The sequence below is a fragment of the Bufo bufo genome, chromosome 4, assembly GCF_905171765.1.
Source record: "Bufo bufo chromosome 4, aBufBuf1.1, whole genome shotgun sequence".
NCBI lineage: Eukaryota > Metazoa > Chordata > Amphibia > Anura > Bufonidae > Bufo > Bufo bufo.
Genome location: NC_053392.1, coordinates 495,322,380 through 495,343,433, shown reverse-complemented (window position 1 = coordinate 495,343,433; position 21,054 = coordinate 495,322,380). Strand labels below are relative to the sequence as shown.

At 43.9% G+C, this 21,054-nt stretch overlaps 1 protein-coding gene across 1 annotated transcript in view; it reads right to left on the bottom strand.

Annotated features, from left to right (window-relative positions):
• Nucleotides 1-21,054, bottom strand: part of GALM (galactose mutarotase) — an 86,042-nt gene that overhangs the window by 15,595 nt on the left and 49,393 nt on the right. Inside the window, exons 4-5 of the mRNA XM_040429588.1 lie at nucleotides 13,472-13,678; nucleotides 12,122-12,203 (exon numbers count right to left, since the gene is read on the bottom strand). Coding sequence (XP_040285522.1) covers nucleotides 12,122-12,203; nucleotides 13,472-13,678 — 289 coding nt within the window. The remainder of the gene's footprint in view (nucleotides 1-12,121; nucleotides 12,204-13,471; nucleotides 13,679-21,054) is intronic.

Here is a 21,054-nt window from a genome sequence, read left to right as displayed (position 1 = left end):
GCTTCCGCCTCCACGTTGCCACGCCGCGTTGGTCCTGCCACAATGTCCGCCTCTGCCTTCTCATCCGTGTCCTCAGCCTCCACTGCAGGGATAATTCACAGTGCCCCTTCAACATACCACATGTGCAGGGCACAGCAGTGTCAAGCTGTTCTGCACCTTGTTTGCCTGGGTGAATGGAGTCACACAGGGGAGGAGCTGCTCCATGTCCTTCATCAAGAAATCGAATCCTGGCTTTCTCTGCGACAACTCAAAATCGGAACCATGGTGACCGACAATGGGAAGAACAATGTGTCGGAGCTGCGTCAAGGAGGGCTGAGCCATGCGTCCTGCATGGCATAAGTGTTCAATCTGGTTGTCAAGCGGTTCCTGAAGTCTTCCACCCATCTGCAAGACATCCTAAAAATGGCCAGGAAACTTTGCATGCTCTTCAGCCACTCGTACACCGCAAAGCACACCCTCCTTGAGCTGCAGCGGCAGAACGGCATCCCCCAACATAGGCTAATATGTGACGTTTCCACCCGTTGGAATTCCATCCTCCATATGTTGGACCAGCTATACAAACAAAAAAAGGCCATAAACAATTTTTTGATGATCCAAGCGGACAGGAGTACTCTCCTGTGTAACTTCGATGTCAGCCAGTGGCAGCTCATGTGTGACACCTGCCGTTTGCTCAGGCCCTTTGAGGAGGCCACGTTATTTGTCAGTCGCCAGGACTACGGGATGAACGATGTGATTCCACTGCTTCATGTCCTGGAACAGATGCTAGTAAATCTGGCTGGTCAGGGGACTGGAGACGTGGTGCCTAGATCTCACAGCCACATGAGCCCTGTGGGGGCTGAACTGGAGGAGGAGGAGGACATTGGATCACAAGCAATGTGTAGCGAAATGGGTGGTTTTTATACACAGGTGACAGGAGAGGAGGAGCAGTAGCAGCCAGAGGAGCTACAGGGCGATGAGGAAGTGGAGGCAGAGGACCCAGACACACCATGGCAGTATGCAGTGGAGATGGAGGCAGGGAGTCCCTCCGAGTCACTTGCACAAATGGCCCGATGCATGCTCACTTGCTCGCGTAGTGACAGCCGAATTGTCACCATTCGGCAGAGAGATGACTTCTGGCTCTCTACCTTGTTGGACCCTCGCTACTGGTCCAAAATGGGGGCCTTTTTTTTTTACACCCGCTGAGAGGGAGCACAAACTGAACTACTATAGAGACATCCTATGTAGTCAGTTGGCCGCTGTCTATCTGCGCCATCGTCCATCCTCTCACAGGTCTGACCAGGGGGCCCTCTGTGCTCACGTTCCACTGCCTTGGCTGCTGGGGAGGGGTGGGGTGGCAGGAGCAGTACCAGCTCCTTCAGCAGCAGCCTGAGTCTAGAGTCGCTGATGAGCAGCTTTCTTCACCCGCATAGTGAAGAAACTATTCACCAGCAGCTAGACATAGAGCAGGACCTGAACCAGCAGGTGGTGGCATACTTGGACAGCACCCTGCCACTGTCACGGCCTTTGGTTTGCGCTGTGACATTGTTGCCACACCAGCGGCAACGTGTTGCTGTGAGAGCATGCAGTGACAGTGTCTCGGCCTTCTGGGTGATTGCCGTGACATGGTTACCACGCATGCTGTTGCCGGTGGTAACGTGTGGTTTGGTATGCTTGTGTGTGCTCTTCCCCTTTAAGTGGCTTCCTTCCTCTGTCTGGTGTTAGAAGGGTTAACTCCCTTCCTAGTGTTTTGTGAACACTGGGTTTATGTGTGCATGGGTGTGGTTGCTTGGGCTATTTAGCCTCTGCTGGATGCCTGAAGCTCAGGGTTCCTCCAGCCTTGGTGTATGCTGGTGGTTCACTGTTCCTGGCTTTTACCATCTGTCCAGTGAGGGCCACCCTTGTGGTCATTGTTGTTATTATGGTGTCTTTTTCCCTTCTTATCTTTTGGTTTGCGTGGGTTATGTTCAGGGTGTTGTATGTCTTGTGTTGTGTTACATGGCTGGTGATGTTTGGTGTCCAGTATGTTTGCTAGACATTCCCCTGTCTCGCGTTTATTGCAGCTATAGGTGTCATGGGTTCCTGTGTGGTTGTGGTTTGTGCTGTGTCCTTTAATGTTGGTGTGGACAGCAGCACTTGTGCACGGGTCCCAGTCAGTGTGTCTGTGGCAGGTAAGTGTGTTATGGGTTTTGCTTACCTGCCAACTCCATATGCTGTATGTGTTCCCCTCTCTTTGCAGCCTGGCCTCAGATAGAGACTCCTGTTCCTCCATGACTGGGATGAACAGGTAGTCTCTTCCCTGCTCCTTGGTGAGGGATTACCAGGGTGACTCAGGGTCTCTAGGAATCCAGAGTATGAGCCGTCCTACCATCGGGGTCCGCTCATACGGGAGGAGTCAGGGAGAGGATTAGGGACGCTGTAGGAGGTGACCTGCTCCCTTATTACTCCTTTTGGCCAGGCTGATACTCTTTTACCCTTTAACACCTCACGGTGGGGGGTTTCCCCCACTCCCCGCTGTGAAAGCCACCCCACATTGAATATCCGCTGGACTACTGGGCAGCCAAACTGGATTTGTGGCCACAACTGGCAGAGTTTTCCCTGGAAAAGCTGTCCTGCCCGGCCAGTAGTGTGGCATCAGATCGGGTGTTTAGTGCGGCGGAGGCCATAGTTAACCCAAGAAGAACTCGCCTGTCCACCCAAAATGTGTTGAGCCTGACCTTTTGTCAAGATAAATCAGGTGTGGATCATCCAGGATTTCCACCCACCAATGCCTGATGCATCAGACTAGATCATCCATGGTGCCACACCAACACTTTGACAAAGGAGATCGGTTTCTTCTGGCTACCTGCCTCAGCTACTATTCTGATGCTGCCACCCGCCTGATGCCACACATCTGATGCCAAGTTCTCCTTCTTACACCCACCGTCATCAGCGGGTACTGTTATTGCCACCCACCTCCCTACTCTGTCACCAGCTCACTCTGTGGTCTCCTGATGCTGCTGCCACCTCCAAACTATGTCACCTTGCCACTCTGTGGTCTCCTCATGCTGCTGCCACTTCCAAACTATGTCACCTTGCCACTCTGTGGTCACCTAATGCTGCTGCCATCTCCACACTATGTCACCTTGCCACTCTGTGGCCTCCTGATGCTGCTGCCACCTCCACACTGTCATTGTGCCACTCTGTGGCCTCCTCCTGATGCTTTCACCTCACCACTATGTCATAGGGCCACTCTGTGGACTTCTCATGCTGTTCCCAACCTCCCCACTTCTTGACTAGGCCACTATTTTGCCTTTCAGCCTGGCTGACATCATCATTTGACCCTTCTTCTGATCTGTCAGAAGGAAGGAAAAATGAGACACACAATGGATCCTGTCTGTGTAGCAGCTGTAAGGCCTGTTTGGTCCCATCAGAATTGGCTTGTGATTTGGTAGCCAAAAGCATGAGTGGGTACAAAACACAGAAGACATGCAAATATTAAATTTATCTGTCATCTCTATTTTGGATCCACTCCTGTTTTTTTTGGCATTAGCAATACTAATGGATTACTGACCAAATGCTGACCGAGTAACGGCGGATGCTTCACAGACAGGATCCGTTTTTTGGGAGGTTATTGTTTTGACGGATCAGAGGAAGGGCAAAATAATCAGTGATGTCAACACAAACTTATTGCTGACACCCTCTCCACTCTGCCAGGAGCTCTACTTGAATAAGCGTTTAATAGAACAGGTTCTGTAGACATCTATGTCGAATCAGCTGACGACGGTGTAAAAGGAGTGCGCTTCTACTTGACGCTAACATCGACCTGTAAGTTATTTGGTCAGTTTTGGCCCTGTGACTGCCCAAATAAGTGAAGTGTGCAGTGATTCTAAGAGCGACGCCTGTCATCTGCATGCCATACTGACTCACAGTATTATTTCACTACCACAGCAGACTCCCTATGCGTGTTAATGCAAGGCACAGTGTTCTACACCACTATAAAGACTCTTTGCAGCCAGGAAATAGCCATTTTTTAACGCGATTCGCCGCAAATAAATTTGGGGTATATTTATCAAATGAAATGCATCAGAAAAGTGGTGTATAGGAGTATGATTTTTATGATTTCATTACTTTACTTAGCACCAGAAAACACCTTTATTTACTAGAAACCAGACAACCTTGTTAAATATGAATAAAAATGTATACATATCCAATTCTAAAGAGACTGATAATGAAGAGGGATTATAATATGCCTTAATAACCTAGAGGCTAAGAACATCTTCGAAAAAACCTAAAGTCCCCTTTACACAGGCCAATGATGAGGGCAATTATTGGGAAAGAGCATTCCTAGGAACATTCCTTCTCGATAATTGCTCAGTGTAAAGGTGCCTCCAATCATACAGAGTAGATGACGGCTGCATGTAAACCTCCTTTGACTAGCAGGTAATTATGAAGAACAAACGGTTCATTCCCAATAATTGCCTGCTGTTTCGGCCTTTAAGTGTAATGTCCAACAGATCTATACATTACAAGGTGTTCAAACCTCAGCATGTTGTGGAAGAAACGCATTGTTTTGTGAAAATTGTAGCAAAATCATGTGTAAACTCATCCTAAATATACATTTTTTGTTTCACAAGTAGTCTCTGGAATAGTAAGAGGCGTGCACCTGTGGAGGTACCGAATACTAAAAGGGTCACAAATGAAGAAGGAGGGGACAAAATGTCCCAGATTTCTGTTCAGATAAGGCAGTGTATAAAAGCAATACACACAAAGTCACATATTGATGGCATTACTTTCGTACACCTGAATTGGATTGCTGAGCAGAAGGAAACCACAGATGTTATCTCTTCCTGTAACATGCATGATATAGGCTGGGTTTGCTGGCTGTAATTGCACATATCAGAGATACAACCTAATTTCCTTATGGTTAATGTAATAGAGAAGCTGCAAACATCCCTTATATCAGTCTATTCTAGGAGCATATGCAATGTAATGAAACTAAGTCTTAAAGCTGTATTACATAATTGATGTTCAAATAAATTCTTTAAAATTTGTAGGTTGTTTGGCAGAAAGGGTATGAAGAAAGTCGCTATGTCAGTTGACAAACCACCCAGACATTCTCTTAAGAGCGATTTCACACGCCAGATATGCCATGGATTTGCCATCACAGATTTTCTTATTCACATGCTACTTAAAAAAAAATAACATATTGCAGGTTGACTGGGGTTTTCTGCTATATTTAATGCCCCATGTGGATGTACCCTCAAGTGCATTCACACATGATGATAATGGGGCATCAGAAAGCTTTACCACCACACATCTACTTTTACTATATGCATAAGCCCAAGATGGGCAGGAAAGGCACCTGAGGCTACAAAGGATACCACCTGTTCGTGGCGCATCACTTTTACCAATCAAAACCACAGGGGAAGACCTTGAAGACTGAATGAAAAAACTGCAATGTAAAGAAACAGGCGGATTTACTATAGTAATTGCACCAGAATTGTGACTCTGATTGAGCCAGAATTCTGGGGCACATGTATTAAACCACAAGAGCGCATGGCTTAGTCAGAAAAGAGTGTCACTTAAGATGCAACATTCTGGTGCAAAGTGCAATAAACCAGACCAGGCAAAATTGTTTTCTTTTGTCATTTAGTTTCAAAGATCATTTATTTGAGATCATAATAATAGCAATACTTCAATGCATTATTACATTCTGTATCGATAATTGAAATATAGACAATGCCAATAGTTATTAAAAATGCAAATACACCTGAGATCATTCCAGTAACAAAGAGTAAATAGTCCTGTATAGTGCACATTTTTCAAATTACAATGTGAAGGTGTATCTTAGGTCCACAGAATTTGCTGAAGACAACCAAGGCTCCCATACCTTCTCAAAATTGACTAGTGAGTCAGTTCTTATTGCCGTCAATAGTTCACATAAGAGTAATTTATTAACCTTATCCAGGACAGCTTGAAAGCTGAGTGATGATGATCTCCACTTGAAGGCTACATGAATTCTCGCTGCCAATAAAATAAACTGCGATAATTTAAATCTGGGGAACGTTAACCATGAAGGCTTGTCGCCTAATAAACAGTGTGAGAGTGTGGTGGGGTAATTACAGCCCAGGGTCGTTGCGATTAAAGAACAGATCTGATCCCAGAAACGCCTGATCACTGTACAGTTCCACCATATGTGTAGCATCGTGCCGTCCATATCACAACCTCTGAAGCATTTCGGAGATACCTCCGGGTACATACGATGCAACCTGAACGGCACCATGTACGTTCTATGCAAAATTTGCATAGAGGTCTCTGCCAGTGTGACCTGCCAGGAGCCCTTCGTAAGCGTTTGGGAGCGTTGATGCCACCTAGATATGGAAGATTCTGTACCCACGTCGCTTTCCCACGCTAGCATATATGGGAGTTTTACCCCTTCTGGATGACCGTCAAGCAGTCCATATATTCTGGATAGTAGCCCCTGTTTGTATAGGGAGTAAGCCATCATTCTTTCAAAAGGGGTAAAATCTAGTTTCTGGGTGGTTCCCATCAATGACTGTAGAAAGGAGAATATCCTATTGACATTGAAGTGTTCCCCTGCGGGGTGGGTGTGTTTGTCTACAAAGTCGCCCTTTAGTTCCAATTTTCCCCGCCGCAGGAATTTATGTAGGGAACAGAGGTTCTTGTTAATCCACCAAGTAAAGGCGGTAATTTGCAAACCTGGGCGGAACAGTGGATTACCAAATATCGGAGTTAATGGGGATGGGGCAGATTGCAATTTATACTTAAATCGCACTGATCTCCAGAGGAGTAATGAGTAATGTGATAAGAGGGATGTAGTGCGGATGACTGGTGGTAATGAGGGTACTGTCCATATTAAAGCTTTCCAAGTATAAGGTGCCATGTGTGACATCTCTAGTGTGACCCCGAGTGGCTGTTTCTTCCTTTCTAGATGCGTTAAGAACAGTTGGGCCAATCTTGCTGTTCTATAGTATTTCAGCAAATCTGTAACTGATAAGCCCCCCTGTGCTTTGTGTCTACACATAGTTGATTTAGGGATGCGTGATCTCTTGTTAGCCCAGATGAACTTCATGATGTCCTTCTGTAAGGACTGTAAATCTGCTGAGGGAACAGGGACAGGGAGCGTCCTAAACAAGTATAAAAGTCTCGGGAGGACTACCATTTTAATTATGTGTATCCTGCCTACCCACGAAATCGGTAGAGAGCCCCAAGATTTCAAGTCCTGTTTGATTTTACGGTACATCGGAAGAAAGTTGGTTCTATATACCCGGTCAATTTTGGTTGGTAACAACGTCCCTAGATATGAGATATAATGTAACTTGTGCTGAAAGGGGAAATTTCTTAGCAATAGTTCTTTAGTTTGTGGGGGGATATTACAGAGGAGTAGTTCCGACTTGTTGTGATTAATTGTAAGGCCAGATACCTCTGAAAAGGTTTGCAGTAGATGCAGCAGAGTTGGGAAGGACATAACGGGGTTAGTAACGGACATTAGTAAGTTGTCAGCAAATAAGTTTAATTTATATTCTGTCCCTTCTACAGGTGATCCTTTGATATCAGGGTTGTTTCTAATGTGAATGACCAAGGGTTCTATTGCCATGGCAAATAGGGCTGGGGATAAGGGGCATCCTTGTCGTGTACCTCTGCATATCCGTATAGGGGATGGGCAAGAGGTGGGGAGTTTAAGGTGTGCCTCAGGGCAAGAATATAAAGAACTTATTGCCGTGAGGAACGGGCCATCCACTCCCATTCTAGATAGGACTTTGTGTAGGTAATCCCATGTAACCGAATCAAAGGCTTTTTCTATATCTAAAGCTAACAGTGCTAGAGGGATATTTTTCCTATTAGCATCTTGAATGAGAGTCAAAACCTTCCTAATATTGTCAGGGGCTTCTCTCCCAGGTATGAACTGACCTGGTCCTTGTGTATAAGATCTGGCAAGATGGTGTTTAACTGACGGGCCAAGATGGATGTAAATATTTTGTTGTCTAGATTAAGGAGGGATATGGGTCTGTAGTTGGATGGGTGCAGAGGGTCCTTGTTGGGTTTAGGGATAACTGTAATATTGGTCTGTAGAAATTCTGCTGGGGGAGTATGTCCTTGTAGCAAGAGGTTGCAATAATTAGCATAATGTGTGGAAAGTAAAGGGGCAAATTTTTTAAAGTATAGCGCCGAAAAACCATCCGGGCCGGGGGTTTTACCAATCTTCAGGTTGTTTATAGTATATTCAACTTCGTCATTGGATATCGGTCTACCTAGTTCTAACGAAGTTTCTGAAGTTATCCGGGGAATAGACACAGCTGATAAGAAGTTCTGTATGTGGGAATCGGAGGGAGTGCTGGGAGTGGAGTATAGTTTCTGATAAAAGGAGTAAAACGTGTGGTGTATAGTGTCTGGGTTAGAGGTAAGTTGGCCCGAACACGTACATAACTGAAAAACCTGGTTTATTTTCTGTTTTGCCTTAAGCTGGGAGGCTAACATCTTATCGGGTTTGTTTGCGTATCTATAATAATATGATGCTGTCCAACGTAGGGCTTTCTCTGTATTGTTAGAGAGGATAGCGTTCAGTTGTAGTTTAGTGTCTTTAATGGCCTTTAGGAGATATAGGGAGGGGGATCTCTGATGTGCCCGTACCAATCTTTCAAGTTTAGCCTCCAAAACTCTTTGAGCCTCTGTGCGTTCTCGTTTCATACGTGAGGCTACACTGATAAGTTTCCCCCTCATAAAAGCTTTATGGGCTAGCCACACTATCATAGGATCAGATTCAGAAGTAGCGTTATCCACAAAAAAAAAACTGGATGTCTTTTTGAAGCTGATCAACCAGTCCAGGGCGTGTCAGTAAGGACTCGTTTAGTCTGCACGCATAAGCCGAAGTAGTACTATGTCGGTCAACACCATGTCATGATCCGACCAGGAAGAGAGGATATGTCTAGAGTATGAGACATAGGGGAGAAGGGCCCTGGAGGTGAATATCATGTTGATGTGTGTATATAACTGATGTATAGGTGAGTAATATGTATAACTCCTTTGTGGTCCATTATGTTCCCTCCATGTGTCAGCTATATTTAAAGACTCTAAGACCTTTCGAATCTTGATCTCGTGTGAACGTGGACGTGGCTGGGTAGGGGGGGACGAACGGTCCAATACAGGGTTAATAGTAAGGTTAAAGTCCCCACACCAAATGATCTTGTGATATGTGAGGGATTCAATAATGGTTCCCATCTCCCCCAGGAATGATACAGGATCATCATTAGGTGCATACACATTGACAAGACATAATGTTTCCTCCCGGTATGTTCCCAGCAAAATAACAAATCTCCCATTGGGGTCGAGAATCGATTGCAGCACGAACATCGGGAAATAATTTTTTAACAACGTTATCACACCCCTGCTTTTTGATTGCTAGGTAGATGAGAAATACCTAGAGTACTGTGAGTGAAAAGATTTTGGGTGGGACCCGGGTGTATAGTGCGATTCCTGTAGACAAAGGACGTCAGGTTTATGTTTCAGATACACAGCAAATACCGTTTGCCGTTTTCCGTTTTCTAGGCGAGTTCAAGCCTCGGACATTATGGGATAATATCTTATACATATAAGATATAGTATGAGAAGTTCATGTGTGTGCTAAAGTAGGGGACGTCCTTTATCTCATGAACCCCCACCCTCACCCCTACACTTATATGCAGGACCTTATCAATGTTGTAATTTGGGTGATCTCTAGAACAAAAGTCATGAAACAAAACGTTTAACAATAAAACAGAGGCATAAACTGCATAGTATGGCAAAAGCTGAACCAAGTCAGCACATAATGGTGGGTTGGGTGAGAGGAAGTCTCGCCCAAAAATGGCGCAAATCTCCATCTCCATCAACCCTCTTAGTTGAGGCAACATGAAAGTCCACTAAGCCGAATACCTGATATAGGACTCCAATATAAATGTCGGTCCATCAAGTAGATCAGGTCACCCCGGTCTCGGCAGTTCAGGTCCTGGGTGAGCGGCTCGCAGAGCCTGATGTGGGTGCCACCGAGGTCCAGATCCTAGCCGGTCTTTGAGGCTTGGGAGCAGCCTCCGATCCGTCCCGGTGGTCATGCAGTATTCCCACCCGTTGCAGTGTCTCCAAACCCTCTGATAGCGATCGGACTGTGTGGTTCCGAGAGTTGAGCTGAAAAGACAGTGCGAAGGGGAAGCCCCATCTGTACTTCACTTGTGCCTTCTGCAGTGATTAAGTCACCGGTCTCAGCTCTCGTCATCGACGGAGGGTAGATGGTGCAAGATCCGCATACAGGTGCACAGATGGAGGTAGGCCCGGCAGCTACGGGATATTTCTGGTCTCTGACCTCAGGATGATGAAATTTTAGGACCACGTTCCTTGGAAAATCATTCGAGTGGGGTTTCCCCAAAGCCCTGTGGACCCTGTCCATTTTCAGGTGGTTTTGCTCCTCTTGTGACAGGAGGGCCGTGAATAGAGCTGTCATGGTGGTTTGTAAGTCCAGATATGATTTGGGCAGACCCCTTACACGGAGGTTTCCTCTGCGGGACCGGTTTTCAAGATCCTCTATCTTGGACTCCAGCTCCTCCAGTTGCACTGCATGTGAATTGATGTCTGCTCTGTCGGAGCCCAACGCATCCGCAATATCATCAGTGCGGGTCTCCAGGTCAGAGACCCGCTGTCCCAAGTCCTGGATTTGGCGTGTAAACTCCGCCACTGCTTGTGAAAGTTCTGTACGAAACAGAGCAGCAATGTTGGCAAAGAGTTCTGCCTGGCCTTGTTGTTGGCCTTGTGGCTCCGGCATGCAGCCGCTGTTAGTGGAGGAGGCGGGGCGAGCTGGAGAGGGATCCGCCATTGTAGAGCGCCCAGTACCTCTAAATAGTTCAGGTAAAGTCTGTGATGGCGCTGGTGTACTCATCGTTCTCGACTTCCCTCTGTTGCGGGACATTCTCGGGTTGTCGGACACCAAGTTTGAAGGCTTGTGGAGCCGGTAAAACGGCGCTTGTAGAGGGATTCGTTTGGCTCGCAGCACAGAGCTCAGAGAAGCATGTCCTCCTCCTCAAGCTGCGCGCATGCGTCTCCCCTTCTTTTGTCATTTAATACCATGTATATTCCCAGTATGGTTATGTATGGAAGTGACTGAGTAAACCAACTCTGACAAAGCCCCTGCAGGAAGTTGGGTGTGGATCCTGGATCTGCCCCTATCTCAGTCTAGCTGATTGTTAGCAGAGGAAGAGAAAGGAGGCGGCTCCATGTCCTCTACTCCTCACAGGACTGGACTAAAAATCCAGAGAATCACCTTCTCTGAGGAGAAACACCTCACCATTTCTACATTATTCAAGAAATAGGAAGAAAGATAAAGCACAAAGTCAAGAAGGTCCAGAATCTGCATTGCCAAGTTTTGGAGTCAACCAGTAAGGTATTTTCTGATGAAAGCTATAGACTTTGAGATGGGACATTGTTGAGACACCCTTCACACTGGGACACTATCTGGCCAGTCGTATCTTATGCCCTGTATCCCTCAGTTGGAAATTACAGCTAGCATTGCCAGAGCAATACTGCCAGCCATATATTCTGCAGAAAAAGACTTTGGGAAGATAGAGAGGAAAGAGTACTATAATTCCCTTTCCTACTCAAATCCATACATTGCTTCCTGAGAAGATTTGCACTGTGAATTGTTAGAACTATGTTTTGTTACCGTTGGAGGTACTACTGTACAACTCCCACTCTGCACTTTAGTAAAGAGAGACTTTTTCCTGTTCCAGACTATTAGCTGAGTGGAGAGTTCACATGGCAGGAGCTGACATCGCTCTCCTGCTTGTGCCCGCTCTCTGCTAAAGCCTGACACAGCACTTCTATGCCAGGTTTTAGCGGAGCAGCGCTCGTACATAAAGGAGCAGCAATGTGCATTGGAGTTCCTGCCTATACAGCACTTATTACGGCCATAGGGGAATCCGTACTCCCATACACAGAGTTGTATGGGAGTATGGATTCTAAAACACGATAGGCACACTTCAGGTGCCTTTTTGTGCACAAAAAAAGATTACATTTTTTTAAAAAGTATATTAGAAATGTTATTTTTAGCACATTTACTACAGGTTTTAATAAAGTGTACTTTAAGGTTTAGGTACACTTTAATACGTTATGGAAGTCATACCTGTTGGTATCATGGTGTCATCTACAGGAAGATAGTGCTCAGCATCAATAGAAATCTCATGGTCATATATGTTTTCTGAACCCTTGAAAAAAAGTTTTAAAAAAATGAATTACTCAAAGCGTAGACATTCAAATAAATACAGATGTAACATTGCTACTATATGACATCAGTACATTTAGTAAAATTTCGGTTAGGAGCAAAGGGAAGCAATAGTTAGTAATTTCATAAAACTCACCTAACTTTACCCATAATTACTTTGAGTTTTTTGGAGAGTCTTTTGAAGGAACATATATAATGAATGATTCTATATATAGCTGAATAAGCATTAAAGAGATTATCCAATTCTAAAAATGCCCTCCACAATGCCCAGGCCTCTTCTATAGATCATACTTATCCCGCTCCCCGACTCCCGCGTCAGTCTTGATCTCTGTGTGACTGTCGATGAATCTCCCCGTCGCGCGGATCAAAACATCCGGCAATGGGGGGGAGCAGCCAATAGCTTGTCGTGACGGTGACAAGCCCCCTCTCATCACGGGTGATTCTATATTTCTGCGCTTATAAACCCCAGAATAAAAATTTCCAAATTCATCTCTAACTTAATACCAAAGGTTTGAGATCTACCAACAATACCCAAAACCTGCGTATGAAAAGGACAAGACCTTAGCAGATGAATATCACCAGTCTGCTAAGTCCCACATCTAGGGCAACATGAATCTCTGCCTTGGGAGAGTAGTATAAGCGATGTACAATAAATAATTGTGAAACCCTCTGGGTAAAGTTTAGCAATATAGATTGTGCATTCTGAAAGATCTGATCCCATTGATTCTGCATAGATGAAACTACATACGGATTCCAAAGTCTGTGGGCCAATAGTGAAGATTCCGCTAGCTTCTTATAAAGTAAGAGTTTATATACATGAGAAATACTCCCTTTTTTAGTTAGGGATTTCAGAAGTCCTGAAATCAACCATTTCAGATTTCATGGCATGTTTCAATTGCTAATTGTATAATCTTCCGTCATCAGGAAGTGAATATTTCATCTTTATTTCTTTATAGCCTAGCAATCTGTCACCAACAAAGATCTGCCCTAAATAGTTTATCCCATGGATCTTCCAGAATGCACAATCCACCCTATTAACCTCCTGCAAATGATTATTACCATGTATAGGAGTAAATTCCAAATCACATTTAATATTCCACAAGTTCTATTTTCTTTGTTTTGGTGTATTGGCACCTAATAGATACTCGCTGCACATTATTGAAATGTCATTTTCAAAAGTCAGAAATAGAAAGAAAGCGCATCTCATCAGAGGTATTACAATTATTTATATACTATATATTATGCTGTTACCTGTCCTGCCAAATTGAAGTAAGAGTGGTTTGTCAGATTGATCGGTGTGCTCTTATTGGTCCGAGCCTTATAGTTTATAGTCAGCTCACTGCCAACAAGTGTGTAGGTCACCCAGACTTTTAATTCACCAGGGTATCCTTCTTCTCCATCAGCACTTGTGTAAGAGAATTGAACCCCATTTTCAATCTCCTTAGGTTTCCAAAGTACCTGCGACATAGCAATCATGAAATTCTCATGTAAATTCAGTCTTGTGATTATTTCAAAGCCAAAAAACGCATTTGGATTTTAGTTAAAAATGAAATAAATGTCATGAAATCATAGGAATTTTTTTTGTTAGAGAAACTGATGAATAGAATCTTAACCCTTCAACCTAGAGGACAACTATGGGACTGGGAGCGAAATTAATTTCACCTAGCGCAGTTGTAATGCATCAAAAACACATCAAAACGTAGACAAAAACTTAGGAACATTATTCAAATGCTTAGTGCAGGGCCAGACGAGTTAATATCAGACAAGTATGTACCATAGAGGCAGGCCATGCTTCTACTATAGGGCCAAGAAAAGAGGGGGCCCTATGACAGGTTTCTCTCATCCCCATGTCAAAGAGCGATGAGAACCTGCGCAATGATGTGTTTTCCACAATAGCTTGAACTTGCATGAAAAAGGGATTGGACCGCCAGAACTTATTGACAAAAATGGCGGTGTGTGTGGTGGTGTCAAGCAGCACTTAAAATGGGTCTATTTTTTTTATCTTTGCTATGTAAGCCACAGGGCAGCGCATGACTCAAAGTAATTCAAAGACCACCAAAGGAAGTCACATTCCTCCCTCCTCCTGCCACTACTGCTGTAAACAAAAAAAGTTTTATTGCCATTTTGGTCACAGTTTTATTCAACGCAGGGGCTGTGGCGTTTGTATCTGATATTTTTTAAAGGAGCACTTCCACAAATTTTTTTATTCTCTGACCTGATAGAAAGGTACATGATGTAAACTGTAGTGAAGGTCACTGTATTTGTGAATTATAACCTCCCTTCTGATCCTCAGCTGTGTCATGTAACCAGCACTCTGACTTTCCAGCTGACACAGCATGTTATGTGTGGGCAGGGAGTCAGTTTCTCTATGTATTCCTATAGGTGCCTCAATGTCAGTCTCATAGGAATGAATAGAAAAGTAACTGACTTCCTGTCCTGTGTAAGTTGGAGAGGCAGAGTGTTGGTCACATGACACAGCTAAGGATCAGAAGAGAGGTTATTGCTCACAAATACAGTCACCGGCAAGAAGATTAACTTCACTAATATTTACATCATGTACAGTGCCTTGCAAAAATAATCACCCCCCTTGACTTTTTTCGTGTTTTGTTACATTACAGCCTTAAGTTCAATGTTTTGTTAATCTGAATTTTATATGATGGATCAGAACACAATAGTCTAAGTTGGTGAAGTGAAATGAGAAAAATATATAAATAAAACTATTGTTTATAAATAAAAAACAGAAAATTGCATATACACAGCCTTTTTGAAAGGCCCCATAGGCCGCAACACCTAAGCAAGAGGCATCACTAACCAAACACTGCCATGAAGACCAAGGAACTCTCCAAACAAGTAAGGGACAATGTTGTTGAGAAGTACAAGTCTGGGTTAGGTTATAAAAAAATATCCAAATCTTTGATGATCCCCAGGAGCACCATCAAATCGATCATAACCAAATTGAAAGAACATGGCACAACAGCAAACCTGCCAAGATATGGCCGCCCACCAAAACTCACGGACCGGGCAAGGAGGGCATTAATCAGAGAGGCAGCACAGAGACCTAAGGTAATCCTGGAGGAGCTGCAGAGTTCCACAGCAGAGACTGGAGTATCTGTACATAGGATGACAATAAGCCGTACGCTCCATAGAGTTGGGCTTTATGGCAGAGTGGCTAGAAGAAAGCCATTACTTTCAGCTAAAAACGAAAAGGCACATTGTGAGTTTGCAAAAAGGCATGTGGGAGACTCCCAAAATTTATGGAGGAAGGTGCTCTGCTCTGATAAGACTAAAATTGAACTTTTCAGCCATCAAAGAAAACGCTATGTCTGGCGCAAACCCAACACATCACATCACATCACCCAAAGAACACCATCGCCACAGTGAAACATGGTGGTGGCAGCATTATGCTGTGGGGAGGTTTTTCCAGCAACCGGGACTGGGAAACTGGTCAGAGTTGAGGGAAAGATGGATGGTGCTAAATACAGGGATATTCTTGAGCAAAACCTGTACCACTCTGTGTGTGATTTGAGGCTAGGACGGAGGATCACCTTCCAGCAGGACAATGACCCCAAACACACTGCTAAAGCAACATTTGAGTGGTTTAAGGGGAAACATGTAAATGTGTTGGAATGGCCTAGTCAAAGCCCAGATCTCAATCCAATAGAAAATCTGTGGTCAGACTTAAAGATTGCTGTTCACAAGCGCAAACCATCCAATTTGAAGGAGCTGGAGCAGTTCTGCAAGGAGGAATGGGCAAAAATCCCAGTAGTAAGATGTGGCAAGCTCATAGAGACTTATCCTTATGATTGCTGCAAAAGGTGGCTCTACAAAGTATTGACTTTAGGCCTCTTTCACACTTGCGTTGTCCGGATCCGTCGTGTACTCTATTTGCCGGAGGTGCCCGCCGGATCCGTAACAACGCAAGTGAACTGAAAGCATTTGAAGATGGATCCGCCTTCAAAATGCATTCAGTGTTACTATGGCAGCCAGGACGCTATTAAAGTCCTGGCTGCCATAGTAGTAGTGGGGAGCGGGGAAGCAGTATACTTACAGTCCGTGCGGCTCCCGGTGCGCTCCAGAATGACGTCAGAGCGCCCCATGCGCATGGATGACGTGATCCATGCGATCACGTCATCCATGCACGTGGTGCGCCCTGACGTCACTCTGATGCGCCCCGGGAGCCGCACGGACAGGAAGTATACTGCTCCCTCGCTCCCCACTACACTTTACCATGGCAAACAGGACTTTAGCGTCCTTGCAGCCATGGTAACCATTCAGAAAAAGCTAAACGTCGGATCCGGTAATGCGCCAAAACGACGTTTAGCTTAAGGCCGGATCCGGATTAATGCCTTTCAATGGGCATTAATTCCGGATCCGGCCTTGCGGCAAGTGTTCAGGATTTTTGGCCGGAGCAAAAAGCGCAGCATGCTGCGGTATTTTCTCCGGCCAAAAAACGTTCCGGTCCAGAACTGAAGGCATCCTGATGCATCCTGAACGGATTTCTCTCCATTCAGAATGCATGGGGATAATCCTGATCAGGATTCTTCCGGCATAGAGCCCCAACGACGGAACTCTATGCCGGAAAAGAACAACGCAAGTGTGAAAGAGCCCTTAGGGGGGTGAATAGTTATGCACATTGACTTTTTCTGTTATTTTGTCCTATTTGTTGTTTGCTTCACAATAAAAACAAACAAACATCTTCAAAGTTGTGGGCATGTTCTGTAAATTAAATGATGCAAATCCTCAAACAATCTATGTTGATTCCAGGTTGTGAGGCACCAAAATATGAAAAAAGTCAAGGGGGGTGAATACTTTTGCAAGGCACTGCACCTTTCTAATGGGCCAGAGAATAAAGATTCTTGTGGGACTGCTTGCCACCGTTTTTTCTTTGTATTCAAGGGGAAGAAAGTGGCTTTCTCACAAAATAAAAAAAAAAAGAAAAGTATCTGAAGTAAGGCACACCATTTTTACACCATTAAATGCAGTTCTCCAATGTAATTTTAGTAGGGGGTTTTCTTTTTTTTAAGGCGTCATGCACATGACCGTATCATTTTTTACGGTCCGCGAATCGCATATCCGCAAAACACGGATAGCAGCTGTGTGTGTTCTGTATTTTGGGGATCCAGACGTCCTCCTCTTTGTTAGAAATGCCTATTCTTGTCCGCCAAATGGACCGATCTGCAAAAAGTGTGGATCTGACCAAAAATGCACGAGGCCTTACTCATGATAAATTATCTGGAAGCCTTCTATCTTCACTTTCTGTGGGTTAGCAGAAGTTCAAGCACCTGCAACCCCATGGGTGTATTACAATCAGCCCTTGCTAAACTCGTCCTCCCCTGCAAAGAAATCAGTCCCTTACAGGCAGCAGAAGAGATACTAGTAATAAGTAACACTATGGTATGCAATGTAATTTCCTTCTCCTGTCTAGATATAGCTATATATTTCTATGGACAGACTTAGAGAAGAGGAAATGAAAGGAATGGGACCGCTTCATCTGCTTTGCAGGCGCTAAGAGAAGGAAGAGATCAGGGAAGCTACTGAGCATTTTAGTCCACCACTTAATGCAAGACAAAAACACAGAAATATAGTGGCAATACTGGAGGAGCGGCTCAACCCCTAACACTGTAGCGTGTTTTACATTGGGGGAGCAGCCCCACCGCATGTGGACCGCAGCAAACGACTATCCCCAGCAAAAAATGCATACGGTGGAGGATGTCGGCGCGGTCCACATGCACCACAAGGGCATCCTACACAAAACGGAGCATTGTGCGGATGTAAATACAATCATATAAATCACAGAAAAAATGCACCAAACGGATATGCCACTGACTATACTGGCTAGTCATAAATGCAGATATTAAAAGCTGAGACTTTCGCCAATATATTCCTGTCAGGAAAATATCGGAGCCCTTCATGCACCACGTCACGGTCACTCAGCATGGCAAGTGCAGGAGAAGGTGGACCAGAATTTCGGCCACATGAGAAACTGTTTGAGGGGTGCTATGAGAGAGGAAAACGTACATACAGAAACAGAACAATATTTAATAAAATATTAATAAAAACGGTGCCAGAACAGCTATTTTTTGTTACCTTGCCCAAAATCATATGCACCCTAAAATAGTACCAACAAAACTGCCACCTTATCCCGTAGTTTCCAAAATGTTTTTTTTTTTAGTTTCTACTTTAGGGGTGCATCAAGGGGGCTTCAAATGGGATATGGTGTCAAAAAACCAGTCCAGCAAAATCTGCCTTCCAAAAACCATATGGCGTTCCTTTCCTTCTGCGCAATGCCGTGTGCCCGTATGGCAGTTTACGATCACAAATGGGGTGTTTTTGTAAAGTACAGAATCAGGGCCATAAATATTGCGTTTTGTTTGGCTGTTAACCCTTGCTTTGTTACTGGAAAAAATTGATTAAAATGGAAAATCTGGCAAAAAAGTGAAATTCTGAAATTTTCCATTAATTCTTGTGGAACACCAAAAGGGTTAACAAAGTTTGAATACCTTGAGGTGTGTAGTTTCTAAAATGGGGTCATTTTGGGGTGGTTTCTATTATATAAGCCTCACAAAGTGACTTCAGACCTGAAATGGTCCTTAAAAAGTAGATTTTGGAAATTTTCAAAAAAATGATTTTTTTTTTCACTCAATTTTACCACTGTTATTAAGTACAATATGTGACGAGAAAACAATCTCAGAATGGCCTGGATAAGTAAAAGCGTTTTAAAGTTATCTCCACATAAAGTGACACGTCAGATTTGCAAAAAATGGCCTGGTCCTTAAGGTGAAATATGGCAGGGTCCTGCATGTATAGTGCAATAATGCTTCATTTGAAATCCCATATTCATTGCATAGGGATATTTTTCTTGGAATAGCCCCTTTAAAAAAATTCCCATTTTTCAGCCTTACTGTCCACGAAATTTAATAGATCCCATGAACGGCAATAGCACATCTAGTGGTATTTTACTGCAGTAGCCATGAAGCAATACGGTTTTTACAGAATGTCGGCAATGTTCATTGAATTGATGTGTATTGGATCACAGCGTATCTCGCCTGCAGTGCTGAAAGCTGTTCTCTCCTCTCATGTGATTTATTGCTTTTATAAATGTTATTCCCTAGAGGAGACTGATGTTTCCAAAGTGTCACATCACTGAACATTTCACGTCTCTTTTCTCATTTAGGTCACTTAATTTGTTATGGTCATGGAAATACAATTAAAACAATCAGCAGATAAAATAAGCTCAACCATGCTGCTCATGTGCATCTTAATTCGAATTAGTTTATGAACGGTTGCCCATAGCTTAGAGTTTGAGGATAGTCTTAAACAGTGGAGGGAATTTAAGAAGATCGGTGTTTCAAATGCCAGTGAAGGATGCTCTTACACAGGCCAATTCTGGGCAATAAAATGAATGCCGATTGACAATATACAAAGCGATTAGTGGTTGTTTAAAGGGCCTTTCACACGCTCCGGTGCAAAGTGAAAAGCAGATGAAGAGAGTGACTGCTGAACGGTGGGTTGCCGGCAACATGATATGTCATGAATATATACAGAATGGGAAACCCCTTGAAAGGTTTAAAACATCTTCTAGCATGTCACAGTGATGTCAGGAGATGACATCAGTGGGAGTGTGTGAACTCGGACCCAACAAGATTCTAAAAGTAAAGTATCACAGTGCTCTGTGATGAGCTTGCTATGTACATGAAACTTACAAAATCTATCATTCTTAAAGGCTATGCACACCTTTGGGGGCATATTTTTAGATATTGCATTGTACTCATTTTGAGCTAAAAAATTATTTTTTTAATTGGTCTTTATTAAAAATATGGCTTTCTTTTTTCTGTATAGAGCTTAGACACTCTAGTAGCAACCTTTTCCATAAGACCAGGAGCAGATGGACTCCTTATCTCTGCTCTCTGACATTATAAACACTCATTATAGCTCAGAAAGCCGCCGGACTAAAAAACCTGACATGCAGTAATTTTAGTCCGGCGGCTTTCGCCGTGCACCACCGTCAATGAGGACGGAGTGGCGGCCCGGGGGCACGGCAAAATAGCCGCAGGACGGATCCGACATGGTGAACAGCATGTCGGATCCGTCCTGCCGCAAGTGTGAAAGTACCCTTAAAGAATGTGGTTTATGACCTCTCAGTAGTTTAGAGATCAGGTTTATTAGATGACCGGCACAAAGTGAAAGTACCAGTCACATAGCTAGAAAACAGTTCACCATTTGTGACAGAACAGCTCAGTATTTTAAATAAAGGCCAATTGAAAAAAATATTTTTACCCAAAAATTTGTAACATGCAATCATAAAAAAAAAAATTGTCTCCGAAGGTGTACATAGCCTATAAGGTACAGTCACGTGTGCAGGTCTCAATGCAGTTTGAGATCAGAACCATGAGTTGATAAAAAAAAATGAGAAGAGACAGTATCTGTCCTTGATACTTTCTCTTCTTTTTGATCCAATCCTGATTTAGGCTTCAAAAATGGCATTAAAAATTCATGCACGTGTGCCCACACCCTTAAGCATATCAAACAGCTTTAGGGCTTCTGTCACCCCACTAAACTCATTTTTTTTTTTTTGTGTACTTATAATCCCTATCCTGCCATATTGCCATACATTATGTTATTAATAATTTTCGTTCAGTAGATTTAGCAAAAAACTTACTTTTATGATATGCTAATTACCTTTCTACCAGCAAGTAGGGTGTCTACTTGCTGGTAGCAGCCGCAGAAAACCGCCCCCTCCTTCTGTTGATTGACAGGGCCAGCCGCGATCTCCTCCTCCGGCCAGCCCTGTCAGCATTTCAAAAATCGCGCGCCTGTGTTGATTCAGCGCAGGC